The sequence below is a fragment of the Sorex araneus genome, chromosome 2 (genome assembly GCF_027595985.1).
Source record: "Sorex araneus isolate mSorAra2 chromosome 2, mSorAra2.pri, whole genome shotgun sequence".
NCBI lineage: Eukaryota > Metazoa > Chordata > Mammalia > Eulipotyphla > Soricidae > Sorex > Sorex araneus.
Genome location: NC_073303.1, coordinates 147,805,148 through 147,819,952, shown reverse-complemented (window position 1 = coordinate 147,819,952; position 14,805 = coordinate 147,805,148). Strand labels below are relative to the sequence as shown.

The 14,805-nt window shown below is 40.9% G+C and overlaps 1 protein-coding gene across 1 annotated transcript in view; it reads right to left on the bottom strand.

Moving 5' to 3' along the window:
- SLC9C1 (solute carrier family 9 member C1) overlaps positions 1-14,805 on the bottom strand; it is a 108,707-nt gene that overhangs the window by 70,958 nt on the left and 22,944 nt on the right. The window contains exons 7-8 of the mRNA XM_055124511.1: positions 11,314-11,479; positions 9,650-9,778 (exon numbers count right to left, since the gene is read on the bottom strand). Of these exons, the coding sequence (XP_054980486.1) occupies positions 9,650-9,778; positions 11,314-11,479 (295 nt within the window). The remainder of the gene's footprint in view (positions 1-9,649; positions 9,779-11,313; positions 11,480-14,805) is intronic.

Below are 14,805 nucleotides of genomic sequence, written 5' to 3'. Positions count from 1 at the left end.
ACTTTAACAGTCCAAGCAGTCCAAAAATTCATTGTCAGGGAAGAATTGAAATGAGTTGAAAAAATGTGTTTGCTATCTTTTACTTACATTATCTTTACATAATTACTAATTTTGTGACAAGACATTGTGGGATATTTCTTAATTTCTTAAAATTCTACTTGATTTTTTAAAAATTCTATTATTGCTTCTACATATGCTCCAGGTCATAGGAGGTATTTTGAGAGGTTAGCAAGAAAGAGAATTTCCTGTAAATTTGATACAAATCTTAACTTGCAAACTTATTTTTTACTACAGAATAAATAACTTATTTTAAGAACTTGATGGTTTCTACAATAACACCAAGAAAGCCTTAAGAAAGAGGGTTTTGACTCAGTGGATCTAAGGTGACAGCTCTTCTCTGAACCCACCTTCAGATATAGTGGTTTAGAGGTTTCACAGCAGCAACTGGAAACTGTCAAAAGTACTACATTGACAAATACACCCTCAATGTACAGTGTCCCTTCAGGAAGTCTCTGGCTGTGGGTTGGTTTTACCTTCTTTTTTATCTGGTTATTATTTTTTGGGCCACACCTAGTGATGCTCAGACCTTACTTCTGGCTCTGTGCTCAGAAAATCACTCCTGACAGTGCTCAGGAGATCACATGGGATGTTGGGAATCTAACTCAGGTCATCTGTGTGTGAGGCAAGTACCTGCATGCTATAATCTTGCTCTGGCCACTATGGTTGTATTTCTATCAGAATATCACCAATTCAAGGATTGGTTGGCTAAGGATATACATACATGGACCCCCCAAAAAACAATAACAACAATATCAATAACCCAGATTGAAAGGAGTGGAGGTCAGGATAATGAGGATGGGTTGTAGTCTCTGAATTTCTGCATTATTTCTCACTGCCGTGGCTCTGTGTTTCATTCCTTTACCTTTCTTCCTTTAATGGTGGATTATTCCATCTGCTTTATATGCATTCTACTTGTGTTTATTATTGTTTAGAACCAAGTACCATTGCTATGAGACTCTAATATAAGTAAAGTACCAGAGCTAGTTTAAGAGGCATCAATAGTTCTAAACTCCCCCCACCCCTTGGCAACCAACCTAGCAACAGAGTGGGAGGTGGGAAGGGCAGTTTAGAAAAACTATATATAAGCTAACTTGGCAGAGAAAATGGTAGTTCTTTGGCCCCCATTTGCCAGACATATGTGTCTTCTTGCTTTAGGGCACATGCCCCCAATCTGCACATTCCTGTTTGGAATCTGTACTTGTACCTTCTCCCCACTCTGGAGGAGCCCGTGTTCTCTCCTGAACATGTATGTATCTGCCTCTCTTCTCTCCTCCCTTTATTTAGCTAAAAAAACTTGTTTTACTTCATTCTTCTTCTTCTCCTGAAATTCTTTTCTGTGAGGGAAGACCCTGCTCCTGGAAAGATTTAGGATTGATTCCATTTTTTCAAAGAGCAATGCATCATTCCAGTCTGGATTCCATGGTTCCTGGAGAAACCAGGGAGCAGAGAGGATTTCCCATGTGGCACCAAACAAATGGAACCCAGGTCTAGTTTGAGGACTGCTTCCTAGGTCTGTGAGTTGTAAAGCTCCTGCCATGCAAGTGTTCATTAGCAGTCTCTCAACTGTTGAGATTTCCCCAGGCACCACCCCCATTCCCTGTCCCTCTCCTCTTAGCCCCGCCCACTGCACTGTCTCACCACTACCAAGAAGTTAGGTAGTGGAGGAAGCAATTACCTCCCTTCTGGAGGCTGCAACCACTCTCCCACCTCAAAAAAGTTGCCCAAGGAACCTTATTCTTTCTTGGAACTTTTCCAGACAATATAGAGAGAGCATATTTATTCAGGACCAAACAATGGGACTTATTTTGAGATTGTGGTTTTGAACAAGAAGTAGCACTGTAGCACTGTTGTCCCATTGTTCATTGATTTGCTTGAGCGGGCACCAGTAATGTCTCCATTGTGAGACTTATTGTTACTGTTTTTGGCATATTGAATGCGCCACAGGTAGCTTGCCAGGCTCTGCTGTGCGAGCGGGATACTCTTAGTAGCTTGCTGGGCTCTCTGAGAGGGATGGAGAAATCGAACCCAGGTTGGTTGTGTGCTAGGCAAACGCCCTACCTGCTGTGCTATTGCTCCGGTCCCTATTATTAATCCCACCAAAAATTCTTAAACTGGTGAAATTTATATTCAAGATTTAACAATAATGTATGCAGCATAAGAAAAGGGCAGCATAAGAAAAAGATAGCTTCTGGCTCCCAGCTGAGTAAACGTCTTGATCTTACTTAGCCTGCAAAACTTACTGATTATTTATTGTTTGAGACATTACTGGCACCCACTCGAGCAAATTGATGAGCCATAGGGTGACAAGTGGTACAAGTGATTTATTGTTGGACATTTCTTTTGTTCCTAAGATAGACAAAACCACAGGGCATGCTAACATCTTTGATTACTTTTGTAGGTCCAATAAGTGGAACTGCCCTTATTGATATTTTGCTAAATTGCTTCCCATGGTTACAAGGATGATGCTGTTTCAGGATATAAGGAGGCCGAAAGCCTGGGTAGCCAGTTGCTGGAATCTAGCATGAAAGTAGGAGATAATGTCCTTCCAACCTTTCAAGACTGAGGAAGAGAGGTATGAAACTTGAATCCAAGACGAGTCCTGGGGTTAGGAAAGCCTGAAGGCCCGAGATCAACAGAATAGAGCTAGAGGAGAAATAAAGCCTAGAATGATCAACAGAAAAACAGAATCTCAACAAAAGAGGAAGTAAATCCTACCTAGACCTGTGCTCTGAGGTGGCAAAATGAAAGTCAAAGAATTCCTTTGTGAATCCTCACCCATATATGTCCCCTGGTAAGTAGAAAACTAAAAAAAAGTGCAGGAGAAATGTAGATTTTAGAGTTCTTCACAGATCCGATTCTTCCAATTTGAAGAAAGCCCTGGTTTCTAGATTTGTCAGCTAGAAAGATTTAATATCTAGTTGGAGCTTGTGTGAACAGGTTCTCCATGTCCACATCCAGCTTATGAAAAGACCTGCTCTCATGCCCCGAGTTGGGCATGCAACTCATATTTTCTCCCTGAGCTGGTAGGATTTTTTGTTGCCTGCAGGGAACTAATCCCAAGATAAGGAAAAGTGAAGCTGCCTCCTCGTACTGATGTCGGTGGACCCCACAGGTGGCTCACGTGAGTCGGGAGGCGAGAAAGACAGTCACCTTCTCCCACTCCACCTCTGCTACCCGAGACCCGCTGGGAAGACTAAGACCGGTAAAGTCTGCAATGGGCCCCTGCTTGGCACAGGCCTGAGCCCCGCTGGTCCCACCAGGTGGTCATCCCACCCTGAATCTGCTTGGTCTTCTCGGTACGGGAGTCAATCCCGCCACCCGATTTCTTGGGGAGCCACGGACTCAGGCTGGAGCAAGGGTTTGCTCTTTGCAGGAAAGGAGAAACCAGTCCCAGGCCTTACCCAGGGTTTTCAGGGTTCTTGTCTCTCGCAGAAAAAAATTTCAGGAGTAGACAAGCAGTGAAGTAAACAGATTTTATTCTGAAGGGAAGGAAGAAGAGAAAAGTGGGAGAGAGCAGAGAGTAAGAGAGACAGAGTAACGCACTCAATTGAGAACGTGGGCTTCTTCAAGGACGGAGAGGGGCCCTACACACACATCCCAGCATTGGACATGAAAGCATGAAAGTACACATCTCAAGAGGTGTAGGGAGCCACTTTACAAGCCTGGCTCTTATCTCCTAGTCAGACAGCCTGGCTCTCTGATTCTAACAGAGGCTTGTAGCAAGGTTGCCACTATGGTCGCCATTTGTTTCTCAATAGCCTATGCCTGTAACAAAAGGACATGTCAATCTGCAATTGTATGTGCGTCCAGACACCATTTCCCCCCAGAGAAAGGTATGAGTAGTAGCTGCTAGTAGAATAAACTCTCTCTTTCTCCTTGCTGCTTTCTGTGTCTGCGTCTGTTCTTTTGGCTGTGTCCCGTTCTCAGTCCCACAAAGGGTCCTCCCTGCTGGTCAGGACACGGGACCCCACAAAGAGGCGAGATGCAGGCACCATATGTGCTCAGGCACGGCATGTGCTTGGTCACGTGAGTGCAAGCAGCACATGGGCTCCAGCAGCATCTGTGTGCCCTTCCTTTGTTCATGGTGTCTTTTATAGGCTCTTCTCAGGTCATCTTGATCCGGAAGTTCTGAAGTCTTCTCCGGGCTGGATCACATTTTAATCAGAATAAGGGAGAGGTCCAAGGGGTATCTACCTGCCTACATCACCATCACTGGTGGATGCACCACATTATATATAAATTATTTATACACATTATGGATAAATACATATATGCATTTGTATATGATGTGGTTTTATATATAAATACAGTTTAGATATAAACATATGTAACCTCCAATCCAACTGGTGATGGGAAGCAGACAGGGGCTGGGGGGAGGACATATGTGGAGAGAAGTGGACACTGATGTAGGGATTGGTGCTGAAACATTGGATGCCTGAAACCCAATCATGATTAATTATAATTTCATGGTGACTAAATAAAATTGTTGCACTGTCTCACTGTCATCCCATTGTTCATTGATTTGCTCGAGTGAGCACCAGTAACATCTCCATTGTGAGACTTGTTACTGTTTTTAGCATATCAAATACGCCAGGGGTAATTTGCCAGGCTCTACTGTGCGGGAGGGATACTCTCTGTAGCTTGCCAGGCTCTCCGAGAGCGACGGAGGAATTGAACCTGGGTTGGCCATGTGCAAGGCAAACATCCTACAAAATGTGCTAATAAAATCTTAAAAAGAAAAAAATCAATTTCTGTCTTTGTGTATTCATAATGAATAGGAAGCCTGCAGTTCTTTCACCACATACATTTAGTGGTCTCAGGCCTCTTCCTCACCTGGGACGGCCAATGCCATGGGCGGACAAAGAAGGGCCAGACTGGTTGGTATCAATTGCAGTTTATTCCAATCTTGCCTCCATTTTCCTCTGACTCTCCTTCCCCAAATCTCTTTTCCTTCTCCTGGATTCCCCTTGATCCTCCCTGATCCCCCAATTCTCCTTGATTCCTCTCCTCCTGGACCCTGCTCCTAAATTCTTCTGATTCCTTTCCCCTGGATCCTGCTTCTACCCTTTTTCTCCTCTACATTCTTCTCTACATTTTTCTTCTGTCCCCCTTGCTAGTCTTTCCACTCTCTGACTTGCCTTCTTGGTCTCTTTAGACTCTCACCCTCTCCAAACCTTGGAGGTAGCAACCACACCCAGGTCCAGTAGCACAATCAACATATGAAAGCCTTTCCTGATCTTCTGCAGCCAGATCTGCTCAAGGATGAAATGTCAATATCACCTGCACTTGTATCACTTGTCATCCCGTTGATCTTCGGTTTGCTTGAGCGGGCACCAGTAATGTCTCCATTTGTCCCTGTCGCGTGCTAGTGTAGCCCAGTTATATCTGCTTGCTTCAGGAACATGAAGAGCCTCAAACTGTTCATTCAGGGTTTTGATGAAGAAGACTGAAAATCTTGTTGGTAGGAAGCCACAGGGTCTTTTGACATCCCGTGGAATCACCTCTGAATTGTATTATGTGTCCGGCCCATCTGATTTTTGACATCTTGGCAAATGAGACAGTGACCCTGATTCTTGACCATCGATGGTGGTTGGAACTCTAGATTCCTTCTCTCACTTGAGTGACAGGTGATACTCCTAGCATAGCTCTTTCAATTCCTCTTTGAGATACCCGAATTGTGTTCTCATCCTGCTTTCCTAGGGCTCAGATCTCTGAGGCGTATGTTAGAGCAGGAAGAATGGTGGAGTTAAAAAGATGTGTCCGGACTTGGAGGTTCTTCGTCCTCTTAACAACTTCTTCGACTCTTCGACGCTCTTGAAGGCATTCCACTCTGCTCTCTTCCTCCTGAGCAGTTCTGGTGCCAAGCCATTCCTGATGTTGAGTTCTTGACCCAGGTACACATAGCTGCTGCATCCAGAGATGTTTGTTCCATTGAGAGCAAATGGAACGTCAGGGACTAGTTCCTTTCTCACGAACATTGTTTTGCTGAGATTCAGCTGCAGTCCAACCTTTCCACACTCGCAGTCAAAGTCGGGCATTTGTGCCACTTGGCTAATGTTTGGTATTATGAGAACGATGTCATCAGTGAAGGGGAGGTGGTGTAGTTGCCGACTGTCTATCTTCACTCCCATTCCTTTCCATTCCGGTTGTCACATGACATCCTCGAGGGTGGCACTGAAGAGTTTCAGTGAAATGGTATCACCCTGCCAAACCCCTCTCTTTATGTCAATGATCACTTCTTTGTAGAATGGTGAGATCCTGGTGATGAATCCGTAATACAACTCGAGGAGGATCCTGATGTACTGAGTTTGAACGCCCTGTTTGGCTAGGGCTCAATGACCGATTCAGTTTCAACAGAATTGATGGCCTTCTTTAAATTGATGAACGTTAAACAGAGCAGCATCTTGAACTCTTGCAAAATGTCGATGAGCTTGGTCACTGTGTGGATATAGTCGATGGTGCTTGAATCCTTTTCAGAACCTGGCTTGCTTGCATGGTTGTCCTTTGTCTATTGTTCTGCCTATTCTGTTCAGGATGACTCGAGTGAACAACATGTAGACGATGAACAACAGGCAGATTGGGTGATATTTGCCGATGTCGTGGATGTTTCCCTTCTTGTACAACAGAACGGTCCTGCTGGTTTTCCACTGGGACGGAATCTTGCATTCAGACAGGTAGCATGTGAAGAGCCAAGCCAGTGTATTGACGAATACTGGCGGCAGATTCTTCAGGTATTTGGGTCTGAGCTTGTCTGGACCAGGTGCTGTATGCGTCTTTACCGACAAAATGGCGTGTGGGATTTTGGAAGGGAGGACATTGGGGACAACATATCCATCCTGTGGAATTTGGTATGTGGGTCAGGTGGACATGGTTGTCGAAGAGATCCAAGTAGAAGTCGTGAATAATCCTCTTCATTGCCCTTCTGGAAGATGTGATAGATCCATCAGGATGTCGGAGGGCAGTCATCTTGGTCTTGGAGTTGGTGAAGGAATACTTCTCCCGGCTTCTGCCTCATCAGCTAACACTTCTGCTCTTCCCTTTTTGAGGTCTTCCTTTATCGCTTCTCTGCACAGCTTTGCAAGCTCAGACGTTAGCTTGTGATTGCCTGAGACTCACAACAAACCACGTTGGTGAATGAGCTCGAGAGTGTCCAAAGACAGGCGTCTTTTTGTGGTTTTCTTTCTCTCAGCATTCCTTGCACAATCATGGAGGTGCTGAACCAGTCGATCATATTCCTCGTCGATGTTGTCAACAATAGCATCTTCCCATATTGCCACATGAACTCCAGTTGGTGGTCATTCTGGGAGCTCTCTTCTTAAACTTTGCAAACCACATTGGCAAATGAGCTCAAAAGTTTCCGAAGACAGACCTCTGTTTGTGGCCTTCCCACTCTTGGTATTCTTCGTGCAGTCATGGAGGTGCTAAACCAGTCGATCATATTCCTCGTTGATGTACGACATCTTCCCACGTTGCCACAATAGTGCCAAAGAGCTCCCATTTGTTGGTCATTCTGGGAATTCTCTTCTTAAATTTAAACTTTGCAGACCTTTCTCCCCTGAAGAAGAATAGAAGTGAAGTAGAATTTTGCAGGAAAAAGATGGTGGTCCAATCCCATTTGGAATTTTGAGACAACAATGACATCTGTCAGGCAAAGCATTCGATTGCATATGATGTGGTCAATTTTGTTGTGGAAGTGTCCACCGAGAGACTCCCATGTCCAACATTTAGATTCGGACTTCTGGAACTGAGTTACTATGTATGGTTTTGGTCGACATGATGATCTCAGACAGTCTCTCACCCTGTTTGTTCCATTCTAGGCCATGGGACCCAATGTGGAGTTCTTTGGGCAACCTTCTCGGTCCTGTCTTGGCATTAAAATCACCAACAATGATCTTGTAGAAGGTGTGGTCTTCTTTACAGAACTTCCCCAGTTCTATGTAGAACTTCTCAATTTCTTCTTCATTGTAGTTGGATGTTGGTGTGTAGATGACGAAGATAGAAACTGCTGGCAGTGAGCCACATCTATTCAAGCGTAATTGTTCAATTTAGGTTGTTAGGCATTCGAGTGAATCAACGCTCATGGCCAAGTTCATGGCCAAGTTCATGTCAACAAGGACACCAATGCCACTGACTCCTCTGTTGTCGTATGTTCCGAGGAACATTTCTTCTCCAGTGTCGAAAATGGCATGTTGCAATCAATGCCTTCTCTTTACGGTCAGACCAATAATGTTGTACCTGATCTTCTGTGCTTGCACCATCAGGCTCTTGATGGATGCTTCTGATGTCAGTGTATGTGCATTGAAAGTACAATCATTTTAGTCTTTCTTAGTTTTGGCAGTCTAGTTCATCCCTGAGATTTTTATCTGCCTCTCCTTGCTCATCCTTTAACGCTGACGTATTGGGGGCTCTTTCAGTGTTAGGTAAATGAGGCCCAATGTTGTTACTGTTTTTGTCATATCGAATAGGCTTTTAGGGTGGCCTCTAATCGCCCTTACAGGTGTTCCCATGGTTCACACCATATTTGAAGCCCATCATATATGGTGCGAAAATTATGGAAAATGGGTATTAAGTGTCTTGTGCTGTGTCTGGAAAGCACTCTGGTCAATATCACCCAGGGTGTGTTTCTCCTTTCCTTAGTCCAATGGCCATTTAAACATTAATCTTAATTCTACTCCTTAATAATATTAGTCATTTTGTATGGATGTAGTAAGAGACACATTAAAGTTAAAGGATTGCTCTCCTGGGGACATCTCGTTATAGATCTCAGACACCAGTGCTCAGACCAGCTTAGTCTTTCCTATTCTTAGCAAGGTCCTAATCTAGTTATTACTTTTGAGATTATGACATGACAGAATTTTTCCATGACCATTATCTTAACTTATAGTAAATATTATGGCACTTTGGTCTGGCCCATTTAGATGCCGGAGTAGCTTGCCCTGGATCCAGTCAGTCCCTCATCGGGACCCTGCTTTTGGGGTGCTAGGAACTAAGGGAAACAGGCTTAAGTCAAGAGAACAGATGCCCAGGAGTGAATATTACTCAAAGAGAATTAACTTCCCAAGTTATAAAAGCATAGTATTCACTGTCTTCCTGTATTTATACAAAAAGGACTTTGCTCTGAAGTAACTATGCAAAGGACATAAGGAGAAGAGAAAAGCAATATTTACAAGTTAATAGAGTCAGATTAGGGGATACAGGTAATTGACTGGTTGGGGAAGAAAAGCACAAAAAAAGAGGTTACCGATAAACACAAAGGAATGGGAGCACTGTGATAGGAGTAACCCAATAAACCTAAGCTCCCTGTGGTAAGGCAGAAAGGACAAACCAATGTTAAACTGTATGACTTAACTTGTGAAATATTGTTTCTGCAACTTTGTGAAAAACTACCCATCACCCATCCTCACTGTAAAATCATAACAATTATTAAATAAGGGTGGTAATACTTTTTAGAGGGCAAATCACAGTAGTTACATTACTAACCTGCAAATTACAGCTTCATTATGGTAAAACACTACAAAATCTATATCAGTTTTCAGAAAAAGTAGAATTCTGATTTTAAGAAGTTAAATAAAAACTAGCAAAAACTTACTGACTGAATAGTGATCTACTGTTTGTAGGCTGGTGATAATATCAATAATACTAAAGAACGTAGAAAAAGAAAATATAGTGGTGATCAGACTTTCTCCATTAATTAAATTGATGAGGCCTTTAGAAAGACCTGTAGAAGGAAAAGAAGATTTGTTTTGTTAGGAAAAACATAGTTTAAAGAAGAATATTTTATTAACAAGCAGAATATGATTACTTTTAATTAGGATTACCTTCTTCTACTTAATAAACTTTAGTCGTGTTTAAAAATGCCCCCTAAGAAAATTTAGCTATATGTCAGCTTTAAGTTATGTGTAGAAAATCACTAGACAAAATTCAATTGTGGGTTATTATGATTTATGGAAGTAAGATAATCTCTGAGAACTCCAATTCCTTGTTTCAAAGTGCAGATTAAAATAGGAAATTCATGGGCTGGAGCGATAGCACAGCGGGTAGGGTGTTTGCTTTGCACACGGCCTACCCGGGTTCGATTCGCAGCATCCCATATAGTCACCTGAGTATCGTCAGAGGTGATTCCTGAGTGAAGAGCCAGGAGTGACCTTTGTGCATAGCCAGGTGTGACCCCCCAAAAAATAAATAAATAAAATAGGAAATTCATTATTTGTTCAATTCAGTAATTTTCCTATAAAATTATATATATCCCATTGCTAGATGTACTAAAAAAAGAGGTGGAGGACGAAAGCAAATTCATAAATCAATGCTTTATAAACCAAGATACATAATCATAGTATTAAAGGAATTTTCCTGGAGATTGTCACTGTAACTAAGCTATCTGATTTTTCAAACATATTGAATACGCCACAGGTAGCTTCTCAGGTTCTGCTGTGCTAGTGGGATACTCTTGGTAGCTTGCCGGGCTCTCTGAGAGGGATGGAGGAATCGAACCCAGGTAGGCTGCATGCAAGGCACATGCCTTATCCACTGTGCTATTGCTCCAGCCCAAGAAACAAAATGGTACAATAACAAATATCCAAAGACAATGGAAACAAAAAACATGAGAACTAATATTTAGTAGAAAAATGTCACTTGAGGGGACTGGGGGAAAGGACAGGGAGGGGGAAACATCTATGATGGAGGACAGCATTCAACCAGAGGAGGAGGTGTTGCTGAAAAGTGGTAAAGTGTCATGTATGAAACCCTATCAGCAAAGTACTGCAAACCAGAGTGCTTTTATCTGTAAAAGCACTTCTCCTGGAAGTAGACTGATGGAAAGTAAATGGGGTGGGGGTAGAGAATTGCTGGAGGGAAGTGGACACTGTTGAAGGGATAGATGTTCAAACATTGCATGCCTGAAACCAAATTATGAATAGCTTTATAATTTCACTGTGATTAAAGAAAAACAATGGGGTGGAGAGAGAGAGAGGGAGAGGGAGAGAGAGAGAGAGAGAGAGAGAGAGAGAGAGAGAGAGAGAGAGAGAGAGAGAGAGAGAGAGAGAGAGAGAGAGAGAGAGAGAGAAAGTACAGTAGGTTAGACACCACATAGGTCCATGAGTATTGCCAGGAGTGATACTTGAAGCAGAGCCAGGAGTAGGCCCTGAATATCATAGGTGTGACTTCCCTCAAAAACAAAAACCTTAAAATTAGAGAATCCGAATATGTATGGATTATGATATTTTAACCATCATTAAAAAATAAATTTAAACCTACCAAGTTCTCTTATAGAAGCTGCAGTCAGCATGGGATCTGAACTTAGAAGAATAGTTGTAAATAATACCCATGAAGATGTATGCAAAAGTAATTTATCCACAGATGACAGATACCAAAGGACTAATACATAATTTACAATGAAGCCAGGAACTGTAATAAAAAATATCTGCAAAGAAACATAACAAATAAAAAATTGAATTGCCATAGTATCCCATTTTTAAAGTAGATAAATAGGATTATTTGAGAGGTAGAATCATATTCAGTCCATGGGGCCAGAGAAATAGGACAGTGCGGAGGGCACTTGCCTTGCACTCAGCTGACCCTGGATTTGATCTCCAGCACCAAATAAGGTCACCAGAGCTCCTCTAGGAGTGATGCCCGACCACAGAGACAGAAATAAGCTCTTAACTCCACCATGAGCAACCCAAGACAAAACAAACAGAGAAAAAATCACAGCTAAAAGGAAGTAAGATATCATTTACTATCGATTCCCAACTCTGGAATAAAGGAAAAGTGTTTAAATGAGAATCTTGAAATTAAGATAGCAGTTGTAGAAAATTATTGTTATTTAAAAGAAAATTTGACTGATTTTTTTTAAAAAATGTGTTAATATTGGTTTACTCCGTAGTAAATATTTAGGGTTACTACATGGCATCTCCCATCTAAGTGCCAACATCCCACACCACAGAAAAGTGGACCCCCGTACAGTGGACCCCACCTATCCTTTCAGCTCATTACCCCACCCCTTGATAATCTGAGTTTTGTGATTAGTTTTCACTGGTGTTTATTACTTAGCTTTGCTCTTTTCTTTACCATGAGTGAGATCATTTGGTTTTTGTCTTTCTCTTTCTTAATTTTCTTAGCATTATCCTTCTCAAGCTCCACTTGTATTCCAGCAAAAAGTAAGTTTCATCTTTCTTTGTATAACTGAGTGGCATCACATTATGTATACATAGGCTGGAGCGATAGCACAGCGGTTGGGCTTTCACCTTTCACGTGGCCGACCCGAGTTCGATTCCTCCTCCCCTCTCGGAGAGCCCGGCAAGCTACAGTGAGTATCGAGCCCGCACGGTAGAGCCTGACAAGCTACCCGTGCGCATTGGATATGCCAAAAACAGTAGCAATAAGTCTCTCAATGAGAGACATTACTGGTGCCCGCTCGAACAAATCGATGACAGTGACAGTAACAGCACATCTTCCTTATTGACTCCTCTGTCATTGGGGACTTGTGCTTGTGTTACTTCCATATATTAGCTATTATAATTGGTGCAACAATGTACATAAGTGTGTATTTGCCTTTTCCAAGTAGTGTTTGACTTCTTTTGAAAGATATCTAGAAATATATTATTTGCTAGAATATTTGATAAACCTATATTAATTATTTTGAGAAATTTTCATATTGTTTTTCCATGAATTAATTTATATAGTGATTTTTTAATATATCTTGGATTTTGACTTTCATCAGATAGTGTGGAAATATATTCTCCTTCTTGGTAGAATGCTTTTTTACCATAATGATAATTTCTTTCACCGTGATGAATCTTAAAATGGGATATTTTTGACGATGTCATTGAATAGAAATATGTATGTGTGAAGGTATATACATATATGCATTATTGTACACATATCTATATCTCTATAACTGTGATCTCCATCTCTATAGATAGAACTTTGTATTTGAATCTGTAGCATATAGAGGTATGCTATAACTGCATAAAACCTAGAAGTTTTGTTAATGTATAAAAAAGGTTTAGGAAATTGTTACGAAAGAAGAAAACTGATAATATGAACAATGCAGAGAAAATTACAGAAGATTATGGAAAATATGAGAAGAGAAATATTACTATTCTGAAATTTGAAACTATTTTTATGCCTTTATCACCATTAACTTCTATTATTCTTTCTACAGTAGCCATTTAGCAATACTTCTTTGCCCACTAGAATTGTAAAAGTGTAACTTTGTCTGAAGGCACCAATAAAAATGCTGAACGTTACCTTCATGTTCACTGAAGTATATCAAACAAGAGCTAAACATACATGCAACCTAAATGTCTATGATGGATGATGGGTAAAGAAAGTGTGTTATAGGAGCTGGGGAGATGGTACAGTGGGTAGAGTGCTTGCATTGCATGCTACCAACCTCAGATTCATTGCTGGCACTCCATATGGTTCCCTGAATCCTGCCAGGAGTGATCTCTGAGCACAGAGTCAGGAGTAAAGGACCCTGAGTACCACTAGGTATGGCCCAAAACCAAAAGGAAAGATAGTGTGTCATATATGTAAATAAACCGATGGCCAGTCCAAGCAACATCAACTGCACTGTAACACTGTCGTTCCGTTGTTCATTGATTTGCTCGAGGGGGCACCAGTAACGTCTCCATTGTGAGACTTGTTTTTACTGTTTTTTGGCATATCAAATGCGCCATGGGTAGCTTGCCAGGCTCTGCTGTGTGGACGAGATACTCTCAGTAGTTTGCCGGGCTCTCTGAGAGGGACAGAGGAATTGAACCCACGTTGGCTGCATGCAAGGTGAACGCCCTACCTGCTGTGCTATCGCTCCAGCCCAATGTACAGATATAACTATAGTTAATAATATTGTATTATATATTTTAAAATTGTTGAGAGAAAAGTTATTATATGACAAGAAAAGCTTGTAAACTTGTGTAGTTATGGATATTATATTAATCATATGTTAGTGATCAGTTGGAAATAAATATATGTATACAAGTATCATATTGCTAGCTTGATCTAATGTTATATTAATTATGTCTCAATTTTTAAAAATAAAAGGAATAACTAAGGACTTCACAAAGATGCTAAAATATTTTGCTGTCAATAGCAAAGAAAAACAAAATACGTAAAAAAAACTTTGTGACTAAACCTTGTCATATGTTCTAAATCATTTTGTTTGAACTCCACTTGGTAAAATTAAGGAATGTATTATTTTAAAGTTTTTTAAAATAAAGAATCATACACTGATCTCCATATGTTTTACCAACCAATGCAACTCTAATAGTATACCAATTACTACTACTACCTCTTTTCCTCTTTTAAAAAATCTTTCTCTCACCTCACATTCTCTATATTTCAATACAAGCTATTTATAAATAATAAGACAATTTTTTAAAGAAGTAAAAGAAACCTCCAGATTCATAGCTTAGTTTTCGCTCAATCAAGTCAGATATTTTCCTAATGAAAAAATAGTTTCTTGCTTTCTCTTTTAATTTAAATTTATTCACCACCAAGCATTTGTAAATGTAACTGTATATATGTAGGTAAGCATATATAAGCACATTTATATATACTTATCTACATATGTATGTTATATATTCAGGGATATTTATGTATATTTATGTGTATATATGCAGGGATCAGACCCAGAATTCCTATATGCAAAGTATACACTCTACGCCTTTGAGATATTTCCTATGCTCAGTCAACTGAATTACTTTTTTCCTCCATTATATTCCTTCAGCCTTCAATATAGTAGAC